Source organism: Mus pahari, chromosome 4, assembly GCF_900095145.1.
Source record: "Mus pahari chromosome 4, PAHARI_EIJ_v1.1, whole genome shotgun sequence".
NCBI lineage: Eukaryota > Metazoa > Chordata > Mammalia > Rodentia > Muridae > Mus > Mus pahari.
The window spans coordinates 80387281-80412331 of NC_034593.1; the positions used below are offsets into that span (position 1 = coordinate 80387281).

The 25051-nt window shown below is 52.0% G+C and overlaps 1 protein-coding gene across 3 annotated transcripts; it reads right to left on the minus strand.

Moving 5' to 3' along the window:
* Nucleotides 1–849: 849 nt before the first annotated feature.
* Atp8b2 (ATPase phospholipid transporting 8B2) lies at nt 850–24224 on the minus strand. 3 transcript variants are annotated; one of them, XM_021196262.2, is made up of 28 exons: nt 24044–24224; nt 21949–22015; nt 19852–19910; nt 19377–19490; nt 19157–19255; nt 18873–18934; nt 18702–18774; nt 18211–18281; nt 17933–18012; nt 15581–15739; nt 15349–15437; nt 13639–13835; nt 10957–11165; nt 10097–10140; nt 9515–9680; nt 9176–9364; nt 8934–9049; nt 7745–7909; nt 7548–7659; nt 7298–7403; nt 7036–7180; nt 6597–6780; nt 6150–6373; nt 5287–5370; nt 4781–5026; nt 4507–4645; nt 3158–3288; nt 850–2916 (listed from the first exon to the last, which is right to left on the minus strand). In XM_021196262.2, exons 2-28 carry the CDS (start codon nt 21977–21979, stop codon nt 2638–2640), a joined length of 3573 nt encoding a protein of 1190 aa, XP_021051921.1. In that variant the 5' UTR covers nt 21980–22015; nt 24044–24224; the 3' UTR covers nt 850–2637. The 3 variants fall into 3 exon arrangements, with proteins under 3 accessions (XP_021051921.1, XP_029393385.1, XP_029393384.1); XM_029537525.1 differs by lacking the exon at nt 24044–24224 and adding an exon at nt 22166–22253; XM_029537524.1 differs by lacking the exons at nt 21949–22015; nt 24044–24224 and adding an exon at nt 21149–21413.
* Nucleotides 24225–25051: the final 827 nt, after the last annotated feature.

The following is a 25051-nucleotide window of genomic DNA, read 5'->3' on the forward strand; positions in this document are numbered from 1 at the left end:
TCCTGACTTCCCTGAGCATTTGCTAGAACTCCTCAGGAGAGGAAGCATTGCCTCAGGGCAGATAAATTAGCAGAGGGGTAGACTCGACCCAGAGGTAGGTGGGTTAGACCACTGTGCTGAGGTCGCCCGGCACCCTGGTGGTCTACTATCTCGGTCTGAAGTCATGGTCGTTCTACAAATGCTTGGTTGGGGTCACCCATATTTACTTGAGAAGCCTGGAAGCTGTGAGGCTGGGAGAGTATTCTCTGAGGAACAAAAGCAATAGGAGGGGAGATTAAAAATAAAAACCTTGAGAGCACAGTGGGGACTGCCCGCAATCCCAACTCAGGAGCCCAAGGTAGAACAATTCGAGACCAACCTGAGTTGCAGAGCAAATTCAAGGCTTATCTGGGCAACCTGGTAAGTTTCTATTTATGTCAAAATGAAAGGCTTTAAAATTTAAAAGGAAGGTTGAAGGCTGTGGATACAGCTCAGTTGCCTAGGATGTACCAAGCCCTAGGTTCAAATCCTAACCACATTAACCTGTCATAGTGGTACAGCCTGCACTGTAGCACTGGAGAAGCAGAAGCAGGACAGACGTCATCCGTAGCTGTGTTGTGAGCTGGAGGCCAGCCTAGGGTCCATGCACGCACTCATCCGCATGTGCAACTAACCTGCACAGAGTAAGTTGGCCCATGCCATCTCTCGCTGCCCGGAGCTGTTGGAACTCAGGCCACAGGAGTGGGGAGAGCTGCCCCGAAGGCTCTGATTCCACTCAGATTCTCCCACAAACCCCCCTGGAAGGTTTCTGCCTGTGCTTTTACCCGCGGTCCTGTTTAAACATCAAAAAAGAGACAAATTACTCACCTCTCAGAAATTGGAATTTTATAAAAAGGCATTTTTCTTTTATATCCATAAAATGATATAATTTTTGCAATTATAGAAATGTCATAAATTATACAGAATGTTCCTTAATTACAGCTCAATGCAATGTGGTACTTTCCTCCCTCCCTAAAAAATGAGAGAGAACAAAAAAATAATATATATAGCTATATATATATAATATGTATTTATATAATATAGACAAACAAATAAAAAAAAATCATTTCCTCTTTGGTATAAAAATCAGACTTTCCTTTTAAGAGACACACAGACAGACATGATACTGGGCTTGTAAACTGTATGGCCAAAAGGGATTTCCCAGTCTTGTCTTCCCTTCCTTCCTGCACCCCACTTCCCTGCACCCCACCCCCAGCTCCTTTGGGGCAACTGCATGGGACATCTAGATTCCTGTGTCCACCAGTCCCAGCTCCACGCCAGTCTTCCTCCTCACTCTGCTGCTAGCAAATAAGAGGAAGAGATTCTTCTGGAAGCGACAGGTAACAACAAGCTCAGTGTGTACCTGACTTGGATAGCTGGGCTGTGAAAGGGGTCCAAAGATGCTCTGTCCAGACCGAGCAAGTGGTCTCCGGGCTGAACAGGTTTTATCTAACTCCTAGCGCTCTTGCTGGAGGCTGAGCCAGAGGACAGAGCCCTAGGTTACTGGGCCAAAGCAGCAGAGGTCAGCTTCCCTTTTCAGTCTCACCTCAGGGATAGGTAGAAAAAGCACCGGATAATGAGGGGTAGGAAGGAAGGGGAGTTGGAAGTGAGTACGCTAAGGAGTTGGGGACTCAATTTAGAATCCAAAAACCCCATTTCCCGTCTCAGGACTACACTTCATATCAGCTACAGCTCACTCAGAATGAAGGAACCACTATCTGGGCTCTAGTCCAGCACTAGCAGGACTCAGGAGATCCAAGAACCCGTATGTGTGCCACACCTGGGGGGCCACAGCACAGGACTCAGATCCAAGAACCTGTATGTGTGCCACACCTGGGGGGCCACAGCACAGGACTCAGATCCAAGAACCCATATGTGTGCCACACCTGGGGGGCCACAGCACAGGACTCAGATCCAAGAACCCATATGTGTGCCCTGGGGGGCCACAGCACAGGTGAGGAGGGAGCCAGTACTGTGTTTCCTTTCTGTTCTCCCAACAATCTCTTGCTGACAGTTCATCCCTTCTGGTAGCTTCTGTATCCCATCGGGACACTGGCACCCTTAAGTAGTTTAGCCCCTCCCAAGCTATTCCACCAGGTAGGGCATCCCAGTGTGTGCCAGTCTCCTCAAGAGAGTTAAGACACTAACCACAACACAGTCACACGAAGGCCTCCTCCACTTACCAAATAAAAAGACAAAACCAAACAACACAAACCAAGAGGACGACACACGGTGACATGAGGGCTTCCCGGCGTGATACATTCTTGTGTAATTCAGGAACAAGGGCGCAAGGGCCCCTCTGGGGAATAGGAGTAAAAAAATATGGAGATTATAGTCTCCCTGTGGACTCCAAGCCGGACAGGGCTAGACCCAATCTCATAGTTCTTTTTTCATGTGTTTTTGGTTCCACATCTTGTCCCTCACTGTGGCCCCATCCAAGGCTCGAACATCAACATCCAAGGCTGTCCCTGGGGCCTACTGCCTCTACCTCTACAAACTGGTGAGGCTCGCAGAGCAGTCCACCAGGCAGAGGAGGCAGGCTGCATGGAGAACCAGCAGTTTCCAGACACCGGCCCTGTGAGCTCTGGTCCCTGACGCAGGGGGTCCCAGCCCAGGTCTTCAGCCCTTGAGGGGCTTCTCAGCTCCGCCACTGGGGCTGTTGGCACTGTCACTTTTCTTCCTGCGCAGGCTCTCGATCCAGCTGGAGCTGGAGCGTGTGCTGAAGCTGGAGAGGGCCAGGGAGCTGAGCCGCATGTTCTTGCCAGACATTATGAGCTCCCCAAAACCTTCCTGATGAGAGAAGGCATAGCCAGAGCGCCGAGAGCCCGTGCGGCCCACTCGCCGCATGCAGCGGTGCTGCGCCTTCTGCTTCTTCCTTACCAGCTGGGTGTAGCGGACCTGAGGAAGGCATAGTGAGGGGGTCCTTCAGTATCTGCTTACGACGACAGGCACCTCCTTGGTGCAGGGACCCAGAGCACCAGGGCGGATCAGCTCAGGAACTTCTGTAGCTGGGTGCAGCACGAGCCCCCAGAGCCCCGCAGCCCAGACACAGCTCTACAGCACCCAAGCAGAAAAGGCTTTTTCTGTCACATTGCAGCTGCCCCCCAAGGCCTGCGGCCAGCTTTGCCAGGCTTCTCACCGTGTCGGAGAGATCCGGCTTCAGGCTAAGCCTGAGGAAGCGGAAGGCAACCACAGGCATGATGCAGACAGCCGTGGTGAGCGCGATGGTGAGCCACACGGTGGGCTGGGCCAGGGTGTTCTGGGCATTCCCTGAGGGACAGGAGTCAGGAAGTTGACAGAGGGGATCTCCTTACTTCCCCGTGGCTATTTCTCATGGTTCCACGTCCTCAAACTCAAACCCCAAGCACCCTCGACTTCTGTCTGTCTGCCACTCAAATGCTAATCTCGAATCTCTCTCTGCTCTCCAACTCTCCTAAACCCTGGTCCTGCTTCTCTAACCATCTCAGACAAGGGCTGTCCAGGCTAATAAGGCCCAAGCCCGCTGTGTGCCTTCTCCAGGTAGGGAAGCAGTAGAAGCACTCGCTAGCCCAGAACTGCAGGGCCCTGCTCACTCCTTTCTCTCTTCAACTCCATCTAGGCTGCTGGCTCCAGTTTCTAAGTATCTAAAGAATTCCAAGAGCCCGCAGTTAGAGTCCTGTTGGAGGTCCTAGCCATTCTGTTTTCACGTGCCCTCTACTTTATTATCCAAATACGGTGATGCTGACCCTTTAAAATGGGAATTGTTTTATGTACTTCCCGCTCAAACCCTCCATTGAAACCAAAGCCTTTTGTGCATGGCAGGCAAGCATTCTGCTGAGTTATATCCCCAGATCCACACCTCTCTTCTCCACACACACACTCCTTTTTGAGACAGGCTCTCATGTAGTTCAGGCTATTGTGAACTTGCTATGTATGAGAGAAGGACCTTGGTCCTCCTGCCTCCACCTCTCAAGTGCTGGGGTGGAGGCACTTGTCAGCCTATGTAAAAGAACAAAACAAGTAACAAACAAAAAGAAAACAACCTTTGATGCCGTCTGATCCTGATTCTAAGTAAACAAAGCCTCTGGCAAGGAAAAGCAAGGCACACTTGGTAGCCTGGCATTCAGAGACCTCTCTCTCTCCCCGCTGCTTCCCCAGGCCTCCTGCCCCACACTAGCTCTCCAAGAGCCAAGTGGCACCTTCACATTCCAGGCTCTGCTCACTAACAGCAGTGTCCTCTGCAGGACTATCCCTGGCCACCCCCACTGGCACTGCTGACTGTGAAGCCTGCCATCTCTGACCTCCTTGGAGCTCTGCCATTCCACAGCCAGGCAAGGGCTGTTCTTCCCTCTCATGGACAGACACCCTTGGCACCAGAGCTCTTCATATCGCATCATACCTTGTGAGGCAGCCGGCATGTAAAGTATTGGTAAGTGCTAGCTGTCTACCCTGTGTCCCTAGAACAGATATGAATCACCATTGACTAAAAAGGATGCCACAGGTACTCACCCACAAACCGGAACTGGTTTGGGAACATGTCAAAGAGTCCATTGCTGTGCATGGCAAAGAGGATGGCAAAGTAGACTGCGAGGCTGCCCCAGATGAAGAAGTGATTGATGGCTGTCCAATAGCCTGTATCCAGCCCAATCTGCAAAGAGTAGTTATCGAAGGGAGGAGTACCCCAAGATCCCACCCCACCACAAGAAACAAAGATGTGATGCTGAGTGCCCCACCCCCTAGTCCCCAAGAAAGGCTCCCTCCTTCCTGAGGGATGGCCTCATACCTGCACACTGACCACAATGACCAGCGATGTGGCCACAGTGACCGCGAAGGACTGGTAGTCTGCCAGCTGGGTGCCGTCATCCCGAGTGGCCTCCGCAAACACCCCATAGGGGATGAAGAACATGAGCACAGAGGTGTAGATGCCCTGGGCAATGCAGATGAAGAACTCTCGCTTGTTGAATAGGAGGTTCAACTGGCCTGGCTCGTACAGTTTAGGGTACTCCATGCTTCGCTGCTCCGGGACATCCTGTGAGGGGAGGACCCCAGAAGCTGCCACGGATGCTCTCCAGTCCCCCTTCCTAAGTCTTGGGTAACAGATGCAGGCTTAAGCTAGACTCTCCCCATCTCTCTGGATTCGGCAACAAAGGGGAGTTACAAGTTCCAGAGCCAAGATGGGAAGGACTCTACTCCCCCACCGCCAACCCCCACAACTGGAAGTGTCCGCTGGCATGGGGCACTGCCCCACACCTGGCATATCAGACAACCTCTCCCTGACCACCCCCATACCTGGTCAAAGACGCCCATGGCTAGGACGGGGAGGGAGGTGTACACGATGTTATACAGGGTGATGAAGTACTGATCATAAACAGTCTGGAAGAGAACGGGGCAGGAGAGTGAGCAACGGCCTTCTCTGGCAATCAGGCACAGGAAGATGGCTTCACGCCACCAAGCAGCCGTACCAAGCTTCCTCAGGGTCCCAGGATCTCCACTCTGCCAACACGTTCCTTTTAGGTTGGTTATTTTGAGACAGGGTTGATGTGGAACTCACTATGCAGCCCACACTGGCCTCAAACTTTCAATGCCCTGTCTCTACCTCCCTGAGTGCTGGAATGAGTATGCACCGCCACGCCCAGATTCAGAGTTCAAAGCCAAGTGGTACTACACAGTAGATAACAGGTCAACCTGTATTATAATAAACCATGCCCCCACCCCAAAAGAAGAAAGAGGAGAAAGAAATACCAACATTTATTAAGTACTAAACAACGGGACAAGGTTAATTAAAAGCACAGACTTACGGTCTGTTGTTAGGTGTTTATCTATCTACTCCTCACGTGGATGAGAGAGATGTGAGGCTGTGCCTGTTTAGGGGGCATGGGTGTGCTATAGTGTGCACAAAGATCAAAGAACAGCCAGTGAATGTCGGTTCTCAGCTTTCTACTTTGAGACACAGCCTCTGCCACTGTAAGCCAGGCTGCCCCAAAACTTCCAGACAGCCTTCCATCCCTAGCTCCCACTGCTGCTGACTTCTACACAGATGCTGGGGATCTGAACTCAAATGTTCAAGGTTGTGCAACAAGCACTGGCCTCTCCACACCCTCCTTTACGGAGTTCCTACACATGCAGCAGAGAGGTCTAGAAACGCATGCTACCTGGGCTGAGAAACCGCAGAAGAAGCCAAACCAGAAGTGGACCATGGTGAACGCAAAGTTCTTGTAGAAGAAATAGCAGAGGAACTTGCACATTCGTAGGTAGGACCAGCGCCCATGCACCAGCAGGAGGCGTTGCAGGAACTTGAACTGTGAAAAGGAATAATCGGAAGCCAGGACAGCCTGGATCCCTTCCTGCCCACTGATGCCCACACCAATGTGAGCAGCTGCAGAGACAAAAGACGACAGGAAGGGGAAGGTGACCTTCGACCTCAGATCTCATCAATTGGAGTCCCACTCCTTACCCCTCCCACCCAATGACAGCCCCACCTCTCACTGCTCCCATCCAGTTACAGCCCACCCCTCACGCCCCAGCACCCAGTTACAGCCCTGCCCCTCACTCCTCTCTGGTCCTGAGACCTTACAGAGTCCAACCAAGCCCATACTCACTTTTAATCATGCTGACATCATTGGCTCCATCCCCAATGGCAAGTGTCACTGCCTTCTTGTACTTTTTAACCAATTCCACCACTTGTGCCTTCTGCAGGGGTGTTACTCGACAGCAGATGACAGCTTTGCAGGCACATGCTGTCTCCAGAAACTCTAGCTCCATATCAGCCTCCAAGGCATGGGCCTGAAACAGAGAAACAGAGTCACAGTGTTCCCAGAGGACCCCTCAGCTCTTCTGGTCCCTTGATGATCACAACCCCTCCCTCTCTCAAGTCAAGGGAAGTTGAGAGCAAGGTAAGATACTACTGAGAGAAAGCGTAACCCTCTCTACAGCCCTCTCTACCAAGAGGGAACGAAGGAGCTATGGGCAAGCACTCAACAAGGTCTGAGCATTGTCCTGCCTGGTAGCCTGCTCCAAGCTAAAGATGGCAAGCATTACCAGGCTGTGCCCATTGATGACCAAGGCGTACTCCCCAGCAACAGCCTCCAGGACAGAAGTAAGCTTTGAAGAAGAAAGGTTCCCCTGGTAGGTGAAGCCGTTGCCCACAGCGTGGGAAGAATCTACCATCTTCTTCCGGGCTTTCCTGTGAGGGCGGGGAAGAAACTGTGGTAGGGGCTGCAGGACAACCACACAGAGGAAAAGTCAAGCCTGCCGGTGCCTGGGCACAGTTCAGCACAGCTGCACCCTAGCCTCTGCTTACCTGAGCTCCTCTCGTACTTCCAGGACAGTGTGGCCTGTGACTATGAACACCTCTGTCATGTCATCAGTCAGCATCTTACAGGAGTAGCCAATGTTCACAGCTGTCTCTGCCAAAGCAGAACAAAGGTGCTGCAGGCTGGCATCCACAGGGCCAGCATGCCTTCTCACCTGGTGGTCCAACTCCACACCAGGGCACGACAGGACCAGTGAGTCGATCTGCCACCAGTCCTGCCCTGTTAGGCACCCCTCACCTTGCTTATCTCCTGTCAGCACCCAAATCTTGATGTTGGCCAGAGTCAAGAGGGCAATGGTCTCTGGAACTCCCTGCTGAAGCTTGTCCTCAATGGCGGTGGCACCCAGCAGCTGAAAATACCACAAGGGTTTCTAAGGAGAGCTGCGCGCTCTACAACATTTGCTGCACCATCGGTCTGTCCTGCCCGATCCATACCATCATGTCACTCTCAACCTCTTCATAGATGCTGGCTAGCCGGTCCTCTCGGCTGTCTTGGGCCAGGCTAGCCTGGAGGCGTCTCCTGGCCCATTCCTCATAGTATTCTTCATCCAGGTCTTTGTAGGCCAACACCAGGGTCCTCAGCCCGTCCCCTGCATACTCCTGGAGGAAGGGTTGGAAAAGTCAAATGAAAAGAATTCTAGAAAACACAGCAAGAAAACTGCAACTCAAATCTTAACAGATAGCTGAGATAATCTTTGGTTGGATTTTTAAAAAACGTTTAACAGTATTTTGTTATTTGTGTCTGTATGTGTCTGTGCATCATAGGATACATGCAATGGTCAAAGGAAGCTGGCTACCTCCTCCTACCATGTGGGCTCTAGAATCAAACTCATGCCATAATGATTGGCCTCAGTGCTTTTATGTGATGAGCCATTCTGATGACTGACCCTCCTGGTTGATTTGTTGAGACAAGGGCTCATGTAGCCTAGGTTAGCCCCAAACTCCTAATTCTTCTAGTTCTATGTGCCAAATACTGAGATCATGAGCATAATGTAATGCCAGGCCTCCCTGATTTAAATACTCTCACCTCAGAAAAAAAAAGAAACAATGTATTCATTAGCTATCAAGATCTTTAATGTATTCAAAACAACAAAACAAAACCCCACCAAAAATAACAACACCGTGGGCTAGTGAGATGGCTCAGCAAGTGAGGGTGCTTGCCACCAAGGCTGAAGATCTGAACTTACTCCCCAGAGCCCACAAGATAGAAAGATAGTATCAGTTCCTTCAAGTTGTTCTCCGACCTCCACAGGCACACTATGATGTGAATGCATACACATATATCGACTACAAATTATATACACACATACACAAAACACAAGTACACATATACATACACTTTTATCTTTAAAAAGACAACATGGGCCTGGAGAGACAGTTCAGCAGTTAAGAGCACTGGCTGTTCTTCCAGAGGTCCTGGGCTAATTCCCAGCAACCACATGGCAACTAAAAGCTGTCTATAGCTCCAGTTCTGGGGATCTGACATAGTCACACAGATATGAATGCACACAAAACACCGATGCACACAAAATAACAATAAATTAAAAAAAAACAAAAAGCGGACAGCATGCCCTTGCCACCTCACAGTGCTGAGACAGCAGGAACCCCAGGCCAGCACACCTACATTCAGGTGGTCAGTGGTGCTGTTGAGCAGTTCCTGGGTAGGAGGGTGGAGCCTATCTAGCAGGATTGTGTCAGCCCCTTTGCAGTAGAGTCGGATCTTCCCCTCTGGATTCCGAACTGTGAATGGTACAAGGGAGAAAATTGCCAGAAAATGTCAGGCAGAATCTAAACTAATAAAACAAGAGTCCCCTCCCAGGCCATCTGCTGTCCCAGGTCTCCTCAGCTCCCTGGTACTGGCCTCACCTATGACTGACATCCGCTTGCGAATGTTGTTGAAGTCCAAGATGGCCAGCAGCTGGTAGGTGATGGCTGTACCGAGCTCATGGACAGTGATTGTTTTAGGGGTACGAGAGCGGAACACAAAACCAAAATTCCTGGCTGCGGTGACCAGAGCGCCCTCATCCGGGGACTGAGCTTTGTAGTACAACTCTCCTGGTAGCGAAAAGGAGCATGCGCAGTAAGTAGCCACCATCCCAGCCGCTTGCCTTGCCCAGGATGGCCCAGCACAGCAGCAAGGCAGAGCAGCAGCACCAGGAGCATGAACTGGACTGGGCTAGAGCCTGAGCCAGCACCTCAGCTCACCTTCGTTCTTTTCTTCTGACATGACAGTGTGGCACAAGGAGAGGAGACGGAAGAACTCATGTGTGTGGGGGTCGCCCATCTTGACAGCCTCCAAGAGACTCGAGTCCCAAAACAAGAATTTCTTGTCAGCCAGAGGATTAAAGGAGAAGTCAACAGGCTCTGGTCTCTGGAACAGACAAGAAGACTCTGAGGAAATTAACTCTTCCGTCTCCAACTTCTCAGTAAGAGCCCTGGCCACTTTGGGTCTCAGATGTCTAGCTGGGCTTTATTTTTATTTTTCCCTTTTTCTTTGAAATGGGGAGTTAATATGTAGCCTGGGATGACCTGGAATGCTCTATGTAAGCCAGGCTTGCTTCCATCTTGTGACTATCTCAGTCTCCAAACACTGAGATTACAGTGTGCACCACGCCTCACCCAGCAAGTCCCACTTGCCACCAGGGCTTCTTCACACATCCACTTCTCCAATATCTTCCACTTCCTGCTGAGATAATACACTGTTCCCATCTACACCGGCTATTGCTGGCCAGGCGCCCAGACTGTCTCTAACTGGCATAAAGAATATACATGGAGACTGGATCTTACCTCTCCCAATTCAGCTTTGTGTCCCAAGACATCAAACACATCACCTACACATAGACAAAGAGAAGGAAAAGCAACATCAGTACTGGGACTCTCCAGCGTATCACGGAAAGCCTCTAGTGTACACCCTCACTCGCATGGGCATGCGAGACCCTCAGGCCTACTCATCCTCTACACGCCACCCATACTGATGCTGTAGGTACCCAGGATCCCAGGCTCCAGGAACCTGGCTACAAGGGTCATAGTGCCCACTGCTCACCATGTCCCTCTGAACCACTTCCCAGTAGCTCTCCCCACAAGGGCGGCTCTGATTCTCTGCCTGCCTCTACCACCATTCCAGGCCTGCTGGGTGCCTGGCACCTTCCAGGCCCAGAGAGCAGAGAAAGCCTTACACCCTGGCTGTGAAGTCTAGGTTCATACAAAAACAGTTACTGACTGTGGGGTCTCGGACCTGCACACGCCCCGCCCCACACCATCCCAGCAGCTCAGCCTCAAGGTCACACCAGGAAGAGTGCCCTTACACTCCAGAGACTCACAAAGGCCCCTTGCAGTAACAAGGAAAGCTGCACTTCATGGGGCAGTCAAGGTCCACCTTAGCCACCATGCCCAGTGTCTTGGGGCTCACTTCAAATAACCAAGGTATTTCCCTGCTGCAAGAGCTGAGATTGGAGCAAGGGCTCCAAGAGAGGACAAGGAAAGGATCCTCAGTACAATTCCCCACACAGGATGCAGAGGTCCCTTCCGAGATCCCTCACACCCAAACAGGAAAGAAGGAAAACCCAGTGTCAGCACAACTAAGGGAGCCCCATTCCACTGTTCTTCCAGCCAAAACGTCAGCACCAGCCCTCGGCACTGAGCCTTACCATAGCTGTGGCCGTTGATGGAGCATTTGTTGAACACCATGATGTTCTGGGTAAGGGTGCCCGTCTTATCAGAGAAGATGTACTCCACCTGGCCCAGCTCTTCGTTCAGAGTGGTGGTACGGGCCTCCGCAGGGGTTCGCTTCTTCATGCAGAACATCTTCTTATCCCAGTTGATGAAGTAGCTGTGGCCCAAACGGATGACTTCCACACTGCATAGGGGACAGGAGGTGAGGCCTGGGAAGCGGAGAGGGAAGAAAACACCCCACCCACACGGGTCTTGGCTGCAGGCATTGGCCTGGGGAGAAACAGGAATGGAGAAGACACCTGGACACAGGAACCTGGCTGGGAAGGGGCAGGGAAGCCTGCAGATGGAGCTGCTTGTGTACCACTGACAAAGGAGCTCCCGACCCGACCCTCCTGACGCTCTCCACACAGAAAGGTGCAAAGGCTCTGGGCAGGCAGGACAGATGGCACAGGCAGAGAAGGAAGAGGGACTGGACACGAGGCGCTTGGCCAGTTCTTACCTCAGGACTAAATACAGTAACCATGCAGAGAAAAATAAGAGCAAATGCAAGAGGGAAGGGAGAGAAAAGAGAGAAATAATGAGGGTATTGTGCATGCCGTGGCAACACGGAGCCAACTCCAAGAGGTCACGCGGGGAAAAGCCCAGGCCTCGTCACTCCTCACGGCCCAGCATAGGCCAGGGCTTCACTCCCACGCTGGGATACAGAGGCCTAGAGAACGAGGGAGCGACACCATGTCACAAGGGCAAGGGACTCCCAGCTAGTCATTACTTTTAGCATCAGGGCTGTTAACATTCCCAGAAAGAACCCTGTGTCTGGGTCCAGGATGGCCAGGCAGCAGGCCACACACCTAGAACCCTGCTTCAACTTGGCTCCTATCAGGATCTTGTTACGAGGCAAAAAATGAGATGCCTTTCAATGTTGTCCTGGCCCTTCCCCAGGACGCTAATCAACCCGACTACCACCCTCCCCCAGACACAAACGCCGATTGGATTCGACTCAGGGAAAGCCCCTCTTAGGCGGCTACCAAGAGCTCCAAGTAAACTCAGATTCAAGGCAGGCACAGCACAGCGAGAAAGTGGGAAAACAAAACGAGATCGGAAGCAGGAAAACACTTAAATAACAGCAAAGCAGCAAAGTGGTCACGCTGGCGCTAGGTCAGTGCCCGACTGCAGAGGAATGTGTTGTTGCTGCTGTGGTTGAGTTTTATCAGGGGGGGGGGGTGGAGGTGGAGGCTTGTTTTAGGGGCAAGGCTGACCTCAAACTTATGACTGTCCTCCTGCTTCAGCCTTCCCACGTGCTGTGAATACAGCATGAGGTACCAGGCCAGCACAGTAATTTAACTTTTTATAAGTATTTTCCAACTCAGTGCCTTCTATCAAAACATCTCATGTAGGAAAGGGCACAAGGAGCATGTGAGAAGGAAAAACAGACAGCTTATGAGGCCCTAGGTGACTATGGGCTAGCCTGAGGTCACGTGGCTGAGAGCAGCCAGCAGTCAAGCCAATTCTCCAACACTCTCCTTCCTGTTGTAGGAAAGCCGCAGCCCCCCACCCCATCAACACAGCAGTGCTTCATTTGTAGGATTTGGGCTAGAAGGAGAGCTGAGTACAGTCTGGGGACTGTCACTAACTAAAGCTGAAAGCTAGAAAGAGCTGAGTATCCGCAAAAGTACTTCCTTCAAAACGCCACAGGCTACTGAACCTGCCGTGATGGTACAGACCTACAAGCCCAGCACTAGAGAGGCTGAGGCAAGAGGATCACTAGTTCTAAACTGGCATGTGCCTAGACAGCGACTGATTCAAAAACAAAGTCACAGGCTCCCTTATCTGAAATGCAAGGCAGGAAAGACTCCTCTGGACTCTTCTCCCTCCCTCGTCCTCACTGGCCTCTGCTTGTTGCCATTCTCCTCTCTGCCCACGTGTCCCACATGTGCTGCCCACCACAGCCAGTGGCCTGCTAAAGCATCCCTGAAGACTGCTTATTCTGCAGGTGTTTTCAAGAACTGCCCCTGCAGGTCCACAGAGACTGAAGGCCCCTAACAACCCAAAGCAAGCTGTTCCAGGTCTCTCCCACACAGCTCCTTGCTCATAGCTTAAACGCCTAACTCCTACATCATCCCAGTTTCTCCTCTGCTTGTCCTTGTTTCTGGTTTCTTCTCCCTCCTCCTCTTCTTCCTCTTCCTCCTCCTCCTCCTCCCCCAGCCCAACCCTTGCCCACCCCATGCCACCATCTCCTTATCTAAGAAGTATTCCTGACTAACTGCTCGGAGAACATGGCCAATCTGCTTCTCTGAGGGCAAAGGTAACCCACACAACTCAGCAGGCCCAGCTTTCCTCAGAAGATTCAAGGCAGAACAACTTCTATTCTGTGACATGTTTAGGGTTTTCTTCCTCTGTCAGGCTTAAGTTTCAGAAGGGAAGAAGGTCAGTTCTTTGTTATCTTAGTATTTCTTTCCCAGAACAGGCATGCAATAAAATATCATGTGGCACTGAATAAATTAATATCGTTTCTATTCCACTGTAATCCAGATGTCAGGAAACTTGGGTAACATAAAATGGTCACGGGATAGAAAGGACTCCATACTCCTTCTCCAGGGTCTCCTCTTCCAGGGAAAGTGGGCAAGGAAGCACAGAGGCTCGCCGGGGAAAGTGCATACCTGACATACAGTGAGATGGGCACAACGGTGTTGAGAATGATGATATAGGACCAGAAGGAGAGGAAGCCAGAGAAGAAGGCACTGTCCACCGCCTCGTCCCAGGGCAGGTAGACCTGGAAGCGCGTCCCGACTTCGTGCTCCCAGATGGCATTACCGATGGCCAGGATCACCCCCATGCAAACCAGGAACCCAAAAATCTGAGGAGGAACGAAAAACGCAGAAGAGACCGAGGCTTAGAGAGTTTTGTGGCTCTCAAAGCCCTGTGCACCCTAAAGAGGTCTGCTGACATTCCAAGTCCATAAAAGCTCAAGCACGGTCTCGCTTCTCTACCGTAAGGGACCAGGCCGGGCAGCAGGTGCTTGTCAAAAACCATAGCATGCAGTCCCCTCTCTAAACATGTTCTCATTCTACACCAGGCAGGCAGAAACACTAAGCAGCTCCCAATCTGGAACTTTCCAGAGTCCTCAAAGGATGTGGCTGGGGTGAGATACTTCTGACAGGATTAAGAAAGAAGCTTGCTAGCCGGGCGTGGTGGCGCACGCCTTTAATCTCTGCACTCGGGAGGCAGAGGCAGGCAAATTTCTGAGTTCGAGGCCAGCCTGGTCTACAGAGTGAGTTCCAGGACAGCCAGGGCTACACCGTGAAACCCTGTCTCGAAAAACCAAAAAAAAAAAAAAAAAAAAGAAAGAAAGAAGCTTGCTGTAAATGACCAATCTGCCCATGCGAACCCACACAAGCCAACAGAATGTATGGATTGTATAGAATGCTGTTTTCCCTCTTCTTGGGAGTTAAACCCAGAGCTCCATCCACAACAGGCAGCCTACTAAGTCACATCCTAAGGTCTTCCTTCACTTTTTTGAGACAAGGCTAGCTTCAAACTTGTGCTGATCAACTTGCATCACCCTCCCCAATTTTGAGACTATAATTGTGAACCACCAAGTCTGGCTTGGGAGGATCTTAAGTTCAAGGCCAGTCTGGGCTACAGATCAAGACTTTATCTGAGCAAGAAAGAGGACAAGGAGGGAGCAATGAAGCCCACTGTCTAGTCTCCAACAACTACTTCCAAAACTGCCCTATGTTGAGGCGTCATCCTGCTGTGGCCACCAGGGGGCGAGAAGAGCCTTTGTATGTGGAACTCACCCTACTTCAGCGAGGGTTTCTTGCAAACCCTTTAAGGCTAAGATGGAAAGCAAGCTCAATGACTGCCCTCCGGCCTCTCAAGCTGGCACGCTGGGTGCAGGCAGCTAGCAGAAGGGGTGCGAAAAGGGGTGGGGAAGCCCAACAAGGAAATCTAAGTCTAGGCAAACAGGAGAGGGACTGAGGAATTGGCAAAGTGAGCACAAAAGACTTTCCCCTTGGGGTCCTTCCCCCTTAGAAGTTGGAGAAAGACCCTGCTAAGCATCTCCCACATGGAAAGTTTTCTTTTAACTCTGACCCCATCTCTATGAAAGCCTCCTTGTCCCTGGCAAAAGCTAACAGGTCACATGCATATTAAGATGCCATCTTAACCAAGCCCACAGAAGGGGTGGTTTATTTTAGCTTTCTTTAAGTTGTTGATTCGTGAATGTCCCTAAGGCTTTTAAAAATAACATCTGCAAGTCTGAAAGGAGTCTGAAGTGAATATGGCCCCTGAGTAGCCACTCCTGGCTAGAGAAGAGCCAAGGGCAGAAGGCCTTATCAGGGAGGCAGCAGGGGCAGCCGGACACTCACCCAGAGTACCAGGGTGTTCATCAGGCGGTCGATACTTGTTCTCTTGAACTTCGTCCTGCCGCTGTTCTGCATCAGCTTAGTATCAGGACCTGGAAAACAATGGGAAGCCAAATAAACAAACGTGAGGACCACTAGAGCAAACACCCTAGGCAGGCAGGCAGGTAAGAGGCTACAGCCAGGGACAGAGGCACACGGCCTCCGGGTTCCACCATCCCTCACCCAGGAGGCTCACCTGCAAAGATGACCAGCCCGAAGCACCACTCAGTGTTTCTCAGCACACAGCCTCTCAGCAGCATGTTCTGGTTACTCAAGGGGAATTTGTTTTCCTTCCAGTACAGTGTCCCACTGAATTTGTCCAGCTTGTTGTTGGGTGGTTCGCAGATTACTTCGCCTGGACGGGAGACAAACGTGCCACTACTCAGGGTTCAATCACATAAGGAGACAGACAAGTAGTTACAGGGCTGGGCTTAGCAGTTCAGAACACCTCCTGTTCTTCCAAGAGACCCCAGTTTGTTTCCCAGTATCCTTGAGTAGCTCACAACTCCCTATAACTCCAGATCCAGGGGATCTGATACTCTGTTCTACAGATATGGGCGCACGCGCACGCACACACGTAAATTTTAAAGTAATAATACAATTTTTAAAATGTAAATATCTGCCGGGCGTGGTGGCACACGCCTTTAATCCCAGCACTTGGAAGGCAGAGGCAGGCGGATTTTTGATTTCGAGGCCTGTCTGGTCTACAGAGTGAGTTCCAGGACAGCCAGGGGTATACAGAGAAACCCTGTCTCAAAAACCCAAGAAAAAAAATGTAAATATCTAAGTTTAGTGGTCCACACCTTTAACCCCATTACTGGGAAGGAAGAGGTAGATAAATCTCTTGAGTCTGAAAACAACCTGATCTACATAGAATTCTAGGCTATAGAGCTCCATACTGAGACCCTGTCTTCAAAAAAAAAAAGTTTTTAAATAGAAAAAACCGTGCTGGGGGGGTTAGAGGTAGCTATGAGGACATGGGATAGGGACACACTGCTGCTGGGGCCTCTCAAGGGAAGATTATGATTAGTACACGGAAGGCCCGGGTTCACTACCTAACACCACGTAAACTGGGAATGGCAGTGCCTGCCTGTCATCCAGACACTAGAGGATGGGGAAAGGAAGTCAGGAGTTCAAGGCAATCCTCCACTACACAGAAAAACAACACGGTATCATGACTAACACTAAACACATACGGTCACAAGGGATGTAGCTCAGTGAAAGAGCACATGCCTGGGTCCTAGGTCCATCTCTAGTACCACACAAAAACATACACACATTTAAGACTCCAAAATCCCACTTCTGTGTATGTGACACATGCATGTGGGGCAAGAGGTCAACACGGGACATCTTCCTCTATTGCTCTCACTTGACTCTTTCTTATTACCCTTATTTGTATGTATGTACATGTCTGTGCCAGGGTGCACATGTGAAGGCACTGGAAGGCCATCGCTCCCTCCCTGCAAGTCCCAGGCCTACCTGGTCTGCCTGTGAGACAAGGATGCTCTGCAGAGTCCAATGCTTTCTTCTACCTCATGGGTGCCAGGACTTCAACTCAGATAGTTAGGCAAATGCCATTCTCCACTGAGCCATCTAACCAGCCTCTACCTTACCGTTTGGGATAGAGTTTCTCTCTTACTGAACCTGGAGCTGTCCAGCGGGCCAGCCTTGATGTCCAGCAAACCCTAAGGATCCTCCTGAGTCTGACGCCTGGCAGGGGGATTGCAGGTGTGCTGCTACACCTGGGCATTTGGGCTTGGGTCCTCAAGCTTACACAGTAAGGACTCTGACAACTGATCCAGTTCCCCAGCTCCCAAAACCCACAACCTTGAGACTACAAATATACTGAATACTGTTTACGTAAGCATCACGGGACCAAAAGACTAAATAAATGGCCAAAGGGTGGCTGAACGGCGCCAATTTATGACACATTCAGTTACTAAAGAAGACGAGGCAAGGTCCTTTCATGGTGATAAGACACTTATAATGGCTGGGTGTGACCGTGTACCATCTACAGCTCCGGTATTCAGAGGGCAGAGGCAGGCGGAGCTCTGAGTTCCAGGTCTACCAGGTGTACAAAGTGAGCCCATCACAAAACAAATAAACAAAAAACTTCCCATATACTTCACAGGCAAAAGGGCACCTACAGAGATTTTAGTTAGACCACACTTACTTAGGGTTACACACTAGTCGGTGAGCTGTCAGCTAATACGGTTACAAAAGGAAAGCAGAACTGGAGAGGAAGAGAGAATACTGATTTCTCACACACAGACGACAGGTTGGTTTGCTATGAGGAACATAACCGCTATTCTGAGCTGATAAGCAAAAGGAAGGACACCGACTCTGTCAGCAGCCAGCCAACAGCCACAAGGCTCCCTTGAAATGACCCCCAGTTCAAAAGTGAACGGTACCACCGGGCATTCCAGACATGTCCCTCCCGAAAATGGCCAGAGACTTACATAATCACAAAGACTAGAAGCCAAAAGAAAAGATAAAATATAAACTCAAGCCCACCGTCTTTACCCAAGGTTGTTCCAGGACTACTCACCATCAAACCTGGCCAGCTGACTGATGTCCCCCAGCTCTGAGGTGACTGGAATGGCCTGGCGTACTTTCATGTTGGTCTCTCTGGAAGAATAATCAATACACTTGAGCCCTGCCTCTTCCCCAGCAGCTGGGAATCAATCCTTGGGCCCTCGACCCCCAACGGCTTGGCCCAGCAAAAGTCTGCCCAACTCCTCAGATCTCAGACCTGGGAACCGCCTTCAAAAGAATCCTTTACCCCAAAGACACACGGAGAAAGCAGACAGCAAGCGGCCCACTCACCCATCCAGTTCTGCGGTCTCTATGTAACACAGCCCGTGGGGCTCGCTGCTGGAGAGGAGGAGGAGGTCCGCCTACACAGAAAGACTGATGAGAACTCACATGTGGGAGGCCTCGTGGGTGGGAGGGGAGGTTGGGGGGGCCTTCGGGGGATCATCCTCCAGTAAACAGGTTTCCTTTTGTTCTGGCCTGTTCTGAGACAGAGCCCCCCACTCTATAGTCCTCTTTGGTATGAAATTCACTATATGGCCCAAGCTGGCCTTGAATTCAGAGATCTACCGACCTCTGTGTCTGCCTCTGTTCTAGGATTAAAGGACCATGCCATTATGGCTGGCATAGAGATCTGTTCTGTATTGAATTCAAAAAGCCTGAACAAACTAGTCCCGGCTAAGTTACCTTGACACAGAAGCCCACCATCTTGGAAAATCTCTTTCCACAATTCTACCAAAGAGGAAAAATAGCCCTGCAGACTGAAAAGGAACCTTGTCCCTTACCGCCACAAACTGGTTATTTTCTAGCTTGATAATATCACCAACGCATACGTTCATCCACTGCTCTTGTTGGAGGCTGTAACAAAGAGAAGATAGTAGAGACCATCAGTAGCTACAGGGGTTCCCGTGGGAGCCTTCCTCCACCCCCAGCCCTGGTCTCCAAAAGTCACTCACACTCCATTGATCAGCACCTGAGAATGACGGTTATTCACCTGGTTATCACTCTTGTGGCGGAACTGAAAGAGAACTAAGAAAAGTAAGACACCGTCTCTCCCCACACCTGAACAACGACACATCCTGAAACCAACTCTCCCTAGCACCCCTGCCTAGCCCTCAGCCTAGGTAACTGCACATCTATCGGGACCATGAGGACCATCAAAGTCACCAAGGACTTGTCCTGAATAAAAGTGGCTTTGGGGGATAGAGGGGGTGAATGAGAAGGGAAGGTGACAACTCACATAGTCATCGGTGGCATCTTTAACAGCTGTGATGGTAAGGACGAGAACCAAAGGCACAATGGTGGTGAACCAGGACAGGGACGAGATCTGGGGGATTAACTGTGAAGAGCAGAGACATGCTTCTGAGGCTCCTGCCAGAGCCCCTTGCCCCGAAACCCTTCCTCTCCGTTGGCTCTATTCAGCTTTGTGATATACAGAAGACAAAAGAAAGGTCACTTACCTGCAGAATGAGAAGGAACAGGAAGTAGGTGTTGGCAACTTCCTGGAACTGCTCAAAGAGGTTGACAGGCAGGAAGGTGACAATATTGTACTTGGAGGTCTTGATGCAGTTACTCTACGACAACAAGGGGGATAATGAGGCCCCCTCACCCCAACCTAGAGCTGGGCTGGGGCTGCCTCTCCCAACTCTGTACTTCCCAAACCTTCTGCACTCACACCCCTCGCCCTGCCAGCCCACAGCTGTGGAACAGGGAAGAGGAGGACAGAAGAAAGTCTCCCCAGGACAATGTATTTGTCCCCTAGGTCAAAGTATTTTGCTTCAGTGACAGAAAGCCTGAGAATTTCAGTCTAACAGCAGACGGAAACTGAAAAACCATTTTCCTGCCTCCCTCAAGCACCCTTCCCCCGGGCCACCGGCCTCAGCCTTGGATTGTCCAATACTCCTCCCCTTGCAACCTGAAGCAGGGAGCACTTACCGCATACTGGAATTTCTCATTGTATTCACGGTCGTTAGCCCGTGCCCTCCGCTCTTCTTCTGCAATAGAAGAGAGGTAGTCGGGAGGAGCAACCTAGCTCGGGCCTCCTCAACCTTGGTGTGGGCTCTGCTCGGCCACTGCTCCTTTCCACAGGAGACAGTGATGGTCTTATTAATTCTTGGCTCCAATCTACAGCTTGCCAACGGCTCAGGCCACATGGCTCGCTCTGCACACCACTCCCCGACTTCCCTCTGAGATAAAGTCTCACTGTGTGTGATTCCATCCTCCTCAGCCTTCCAAGAGCTGTGCCACGACTCCTCAGGATACATTCATAGCACAGGACAAGTCCTCTGTTCCTATCACCCATCAAGGTCACCCGCCAGGAACACTCTGTTCCTCCCCTACCCCTGGCATCCCCAGATCCTTTGCTTTTGTTATTAACACATCCATCCGCACAGCCAAGCACACAAAGCCTGCGTCCTGTGGAGACCACTGCAAACCTACACCCAGCACTCTCCTCGCCCTATTCTCAGGGAGGAGCTTGGTGGGTGGTGCCAAGACAGAGGGTCACAGTGCCCTAAAAGCACTCTGCTGCAGCATCCCAGGCCCACGTGCAGTCTCTCTAAAGGAGCCTCTTGTCACATGTCACCGTAAGCAGCTTCTGACTGGTGGACAATGACATCATCCTATTGCAAAGCCCATCTTCAAGTGCGGGGGTGTGTATGTCAGAGATGTGGGTCACGCAGACTGAGCAGAAATGGAGAGAAGATAAGAAGTAACTGCAACCCTTTTCCTACCATTTACAAATATTTCCCCTAAAGGGAACGTCACTGTTAATGACCCTTATTTAGCAGCGTTCAACCTAAACCCTGCAGACCCCAAGCTGCAGGGGCCAACTCCGGGGCCAGGAATAAGAGGTGTCCTATGAAGGGTAGCCCCCTCAGACTTAAAAGGAACAGTAACTTGGTTACGCAGTAAGCCTGCCACCTTACATCAGGCAGAATTCCAGACCTCTTCCCCAACAAGCACAACGCAGTAACAAACCCCAGGCCACAGAGTCCCCAGACAAATGACACATCTGACGTCCAGAAACTTCCCTCAAAGGGTCCCCTCTCCGACTGAGACCCTAATCTCCAAGCAGAGTGCAAGGAAAAAGGAGGATCCCAAAGGGCCCGCAAAGAGCGTGAGGAGGAAGAGGGGCTAAAGACAAGGAAATGCAGAGGTCAGAGAGGGGAAATTACAGAAAAATTACAGAAATTACAGTCTGTGAGAGCTGCCAGACTCTGCCTCCCGTTACCTGTCCCCCAAGAAGGCTTCTTCTGGCTCCAAGAGGGAGGTGCCCCGGCCCGGGCCCACTTCTCGGGTATCTCCTTGGGGACCGTCATGATCCCGTTTTTAAAAGGCGCATTGACTGTCCTTGGCCTCAGCGTCGCCTACGGGGCGGCCCCCCGGGGAGGCGCAAGAGCTGCGGCCACGCAGAGGGGAGCCCCGGCCGCTGGGCGTGCGCGACACCCGCAGCCCAAGCCATCCTCACGGCCACCTGCGCCTGGGACCACCAGCTCTGCAGGAGCTCCGCTCCCGAACCTCAGGACTGAGGCGAGCTCCGACTGGCCGGGACCTGGAGCCCACGCCCCAGGCTCCGCCCCACCTGCTCCCACTGCAGAGCCGAAGCCTGCCAGCGCCGCGTAGGCGAAAGCCAGCGCATGGCCCCGCCCCCTCCCCCAGCCAATGCGGGAGAGCGGACCGCCCGCGTTGTCCAGGACAACGGCTTTCATCCCACACACCCCCCTCCTTCCGCGGGAAACCGAGGACTCCGGTGGGTAGGTAAAGGAGGCCATAGCCCAAGAGCCCTGGCCAAAGAGTAGGAGTTGCAGATGCTTTTGAGTTAAGAGGTTGGTGATTAGCAGTCACGGTCGAGCATCAACCCAAAGATGAAATGAATTCGGTTTCTTAAACTACCTGCTCAGGACGCCTAGGGGCCTTAATCCCCCTTTTTTCTCAGAACCATACTAGTCCTTCCTCTTCCCTGGGCTCCCTCAGTCAAAACAACAGCCATTTTCATCATGCCCCCAGAGACCCACTTCTTGCCTCTCTTACCTGGGGGGCGCTTTTTTGCACACAGTGCCATCTCACCCAGCAAGGTTCCAGCAATCCATGGGAGACCCTGCAAGAAAGCAACAGACATACGCGGTCGAGAATTCTTCACTGCCCACATCAGACCCCTTCTAAAAACTATCCTAGCTCTGCTCTGCCCTGCCCTCCCTACCACCTCCAACTCCTCTAAATGCTCATCTTCCTGCACTGACAGGAATACCTGAGAGAAAAGGGAGGTCTTCCCTCTGTCCTGGATAACATGAGGGGATTGAGAATTTACAGAAGCCAGAGCCTATAGGGAAAGGCCTAGAAGAGACCAGATATAACAAATGAGATGCAGCTCTCAAGGTATCCACCTGAGGAACAATGGCTGTCCCGCGAGCGAGCCGTCCTGGTGGCAATGACAGCTGCTGCCGGTACTAGAAAGCAGAATGTGCCCTAGTGGGTTGGGTGGAGAGCTAGGAACCAGGAAACACCTGGCAGAGCATCAGGAAACAGGGTAGCCATGTTCCACCCTTCTAGAAAGCTCCTAATGTCCCCACCCCTACTTTCATTACTGGGGCTTCCATTATCACCTCCTCCCCAGGAGGGTTCTTCTCATCAGAGGCATGGCCACCACTTCCTGCAGACAGTCCTCAAACCACTTCCTCTCAATCTTGTCCAGCCACCCTCTGGGGCCATCAGAGAGGTCTTCCAATTCTGCTAAGGGGTCACCTCTCTCTCTCACCCCGAGTCTAGTCCAGTCAGTATGACACTAAGAACAGGCTCAAGAGAGCCTCTGTCTGCTTCCTCCCACCCTCTCATGTACTTTCTCCTAAAAAGGTGTAAGTTCAGGCCACAGGAAACTCCTCTTCCTTCAGATGGAAAGCCTTGCCCCTCCTTAGTTCCCTTGCCTCTAGCCTGTCAGTCCCAAGAGATACTAATTGCCTGTCTGCCCAACCTCTGTAATTACTGACTGTGGTCCTAGCCCAGTCATCCTCTCCTGCTCTCCCTTCACTAATGCACACTCCCTCCTTGACCTCAGAGCAGATAGTCCTGAGGGGCACTAAGTCCTTTTCACTCCTGACTCTCCACAACTGTGGCGAGCAACAGTGGCTGCCCCGTTGGCTCTGGAAGAAAAAACCTCATGAACATTTTGACGATGCCAAACCCTCTTCCAGGGCCCCAGCCAGGGTCTCCACCCAATCTAGAGCATGAGTCATGGGGAGGGTGGAAGGTGGAGCCAGAGGCTAAAGGAGAGGATGCAGGGTGGGCATTGCTGGCTCCTACCCAGCCCCACTCGAGTGGGAGGCTATCAAGCATCGTTAGCCCTAACATCTGGGTCTTCCTTCTTGGAAAGAGTTAACAGTGGAGCAAGCCGACCATCAAGCGTCAAGTCTGGATACGGATCAGGAAAGTTCTTTTACCTCTAGGACCCTGGGGAGACTGAGAACAACTTTGGCCCCAATCCTCGAGAGGGGTGCAGTAACAAGGTCCCCTCTCTCAGGATATCCTGGTTTTCTAAACCGACTAGGCCCACCAGCCACGTCGCCTTGCCCCGTCACCCTACCCCCAGCCCCCTCTGCAGCCACATCTGGGATAAAAATAGCCAGCCATGGGAAAGAGGCAGCGCTCCACGAAGGAAAAAGACTCCTCCTCTGGGTCTGGCCTCCGTTCCTTTCCAACCAAGAGCCTTTTCAGGGGAAGCTAGGAGATCCGCGAGACAGGAGAAAACAATAATACCCGAGGCCACCTTCCTTCCCTCTCCAAGGACAGTATCCAGGACCACTACACAGCTCTGAGCTCCCAAAGCTAACACCCCAGGCACCCTTGGTTTTCCAAGAGAGACCTCCACCTTCGCGGGACAAATCCTATCGGCCCCAAACTCCCTCTCTAGGCACCTAAAGACTGAGACCAGGTTACTCCACACACCCCAACTCCGCACGCCCCTTCGGGGCCCCATCTTCCCAGCTTGCGCACAGCTACCGGTTCTCTCCATCCTGGTAACCCTTCTCTCCAGCCTCCCACAGCCGCTCCCCGTGGCACCGCTGCCTGCGCCTCCCAGAGCCGGCCCTCCCGGTCCACACCCCCGGCCCCGTGCACCGCGGCGGCGCCTCACCTTAGCGCTCCGCGCGCGGCGCTCCGCCCGGCGGCCCCGTCCGGCCCATGCCGGGGGCTGGGGCGGGGGCGCTCGGCTCCGCTGCCCGCAGGCTCCCGCCCCCCGACAGCAGCCCGGCTCTCCTGCCCCCCCGGGGCCCCGGCCCGCTACTTTGTGTCAGTTTCGGCCGCGGGGCGGAAGTGACGGCTGCGGCCGCGGGCGGGGGGCGGGAGGGGCTTTGGGTGGTGAGGGGCGCGGCGTGCGCCATCTTGGTGCGTAGGGAGGGGGGGGTCCCAAGCTCCAGCCCGGACACGCAAACAATCGGCGAGGCTGGAGGACGCTGGGATGCTGCTGCTTTATTTTGGAAACCAGAAACCGAGCGAATGCTGCTTTCTCTGCCAGAAACCATCTTCGGGGAGGAGCCTGATGCGGGAGTAGCGATGAAGAAGCCCCTTAGCACGCTTCTCTCTTGCCCAAGTCGCTGCTGTGCTCACCTCCTCGCCCTGGCTCATCTCAAGGCCTTTCACTTCCTGAAAAGGCACAGCTATGCATTGACTGGGAGTTGTGCCTCCGTTTCTCCGCTTGGTTCTCCTGACGCTGAGTAGTTGACTTTGCCCCTTACCACATCCCTTGGGTGGTATATTGCGCGCGCTGACACTGACACACACACACACACACACACACACACCCCTCGAAGAACCATCTGAGGTCGTTGGGGCTCCTGTCAGGTAGGAAACGTAGAGATTGCCCGTGTTGGCAGCCAGAACACAGGGAGATAACTCCGAGTCAGAACCCTTGCCTAGGCCCTAAATCAAATCCCTAATGCCACAAAATACAAGTGGTTTTGTTGTGTTGTTGATGTGTTGTTGTTGTTGTTGTTTTGAGTCGAGGGGAGGGAGTGTCTCACTATGTAGCTCTGAAGAGCCTGAAATTCTCAGAGACCCTAGACGTGCTCCATCACTTCCGAGTCAAACTTAAACTGGGTTTTATTTGTTAAAAGATTCACTCATGTTGGGTGCGTTGGGTCAC

Coding starts and splice junctions, on each gene's coding strand:
- Atp8b2 (XM_029537524.1), bottom strand. CDS start 21,236: ATGACGGTCCCCAAGGAGATACCCGAGAAGTGGGCCCGGGCCGGGGCA. Junction 9,365..9,514: donor GTCAGAAGAAAAGAACGAAG/GTGAGCTGAGGT, acceptor TTTCGCTACCAG/GAGAGTTGTACTACAAAGCT. Junction 7,181..7,297: donor GAAGTACGAGAGGAGCTCAG/GTAAGCAGAGGC, acceptor CCGCCCTCACAG/GAAAGCCCGGAAGAAGATGG.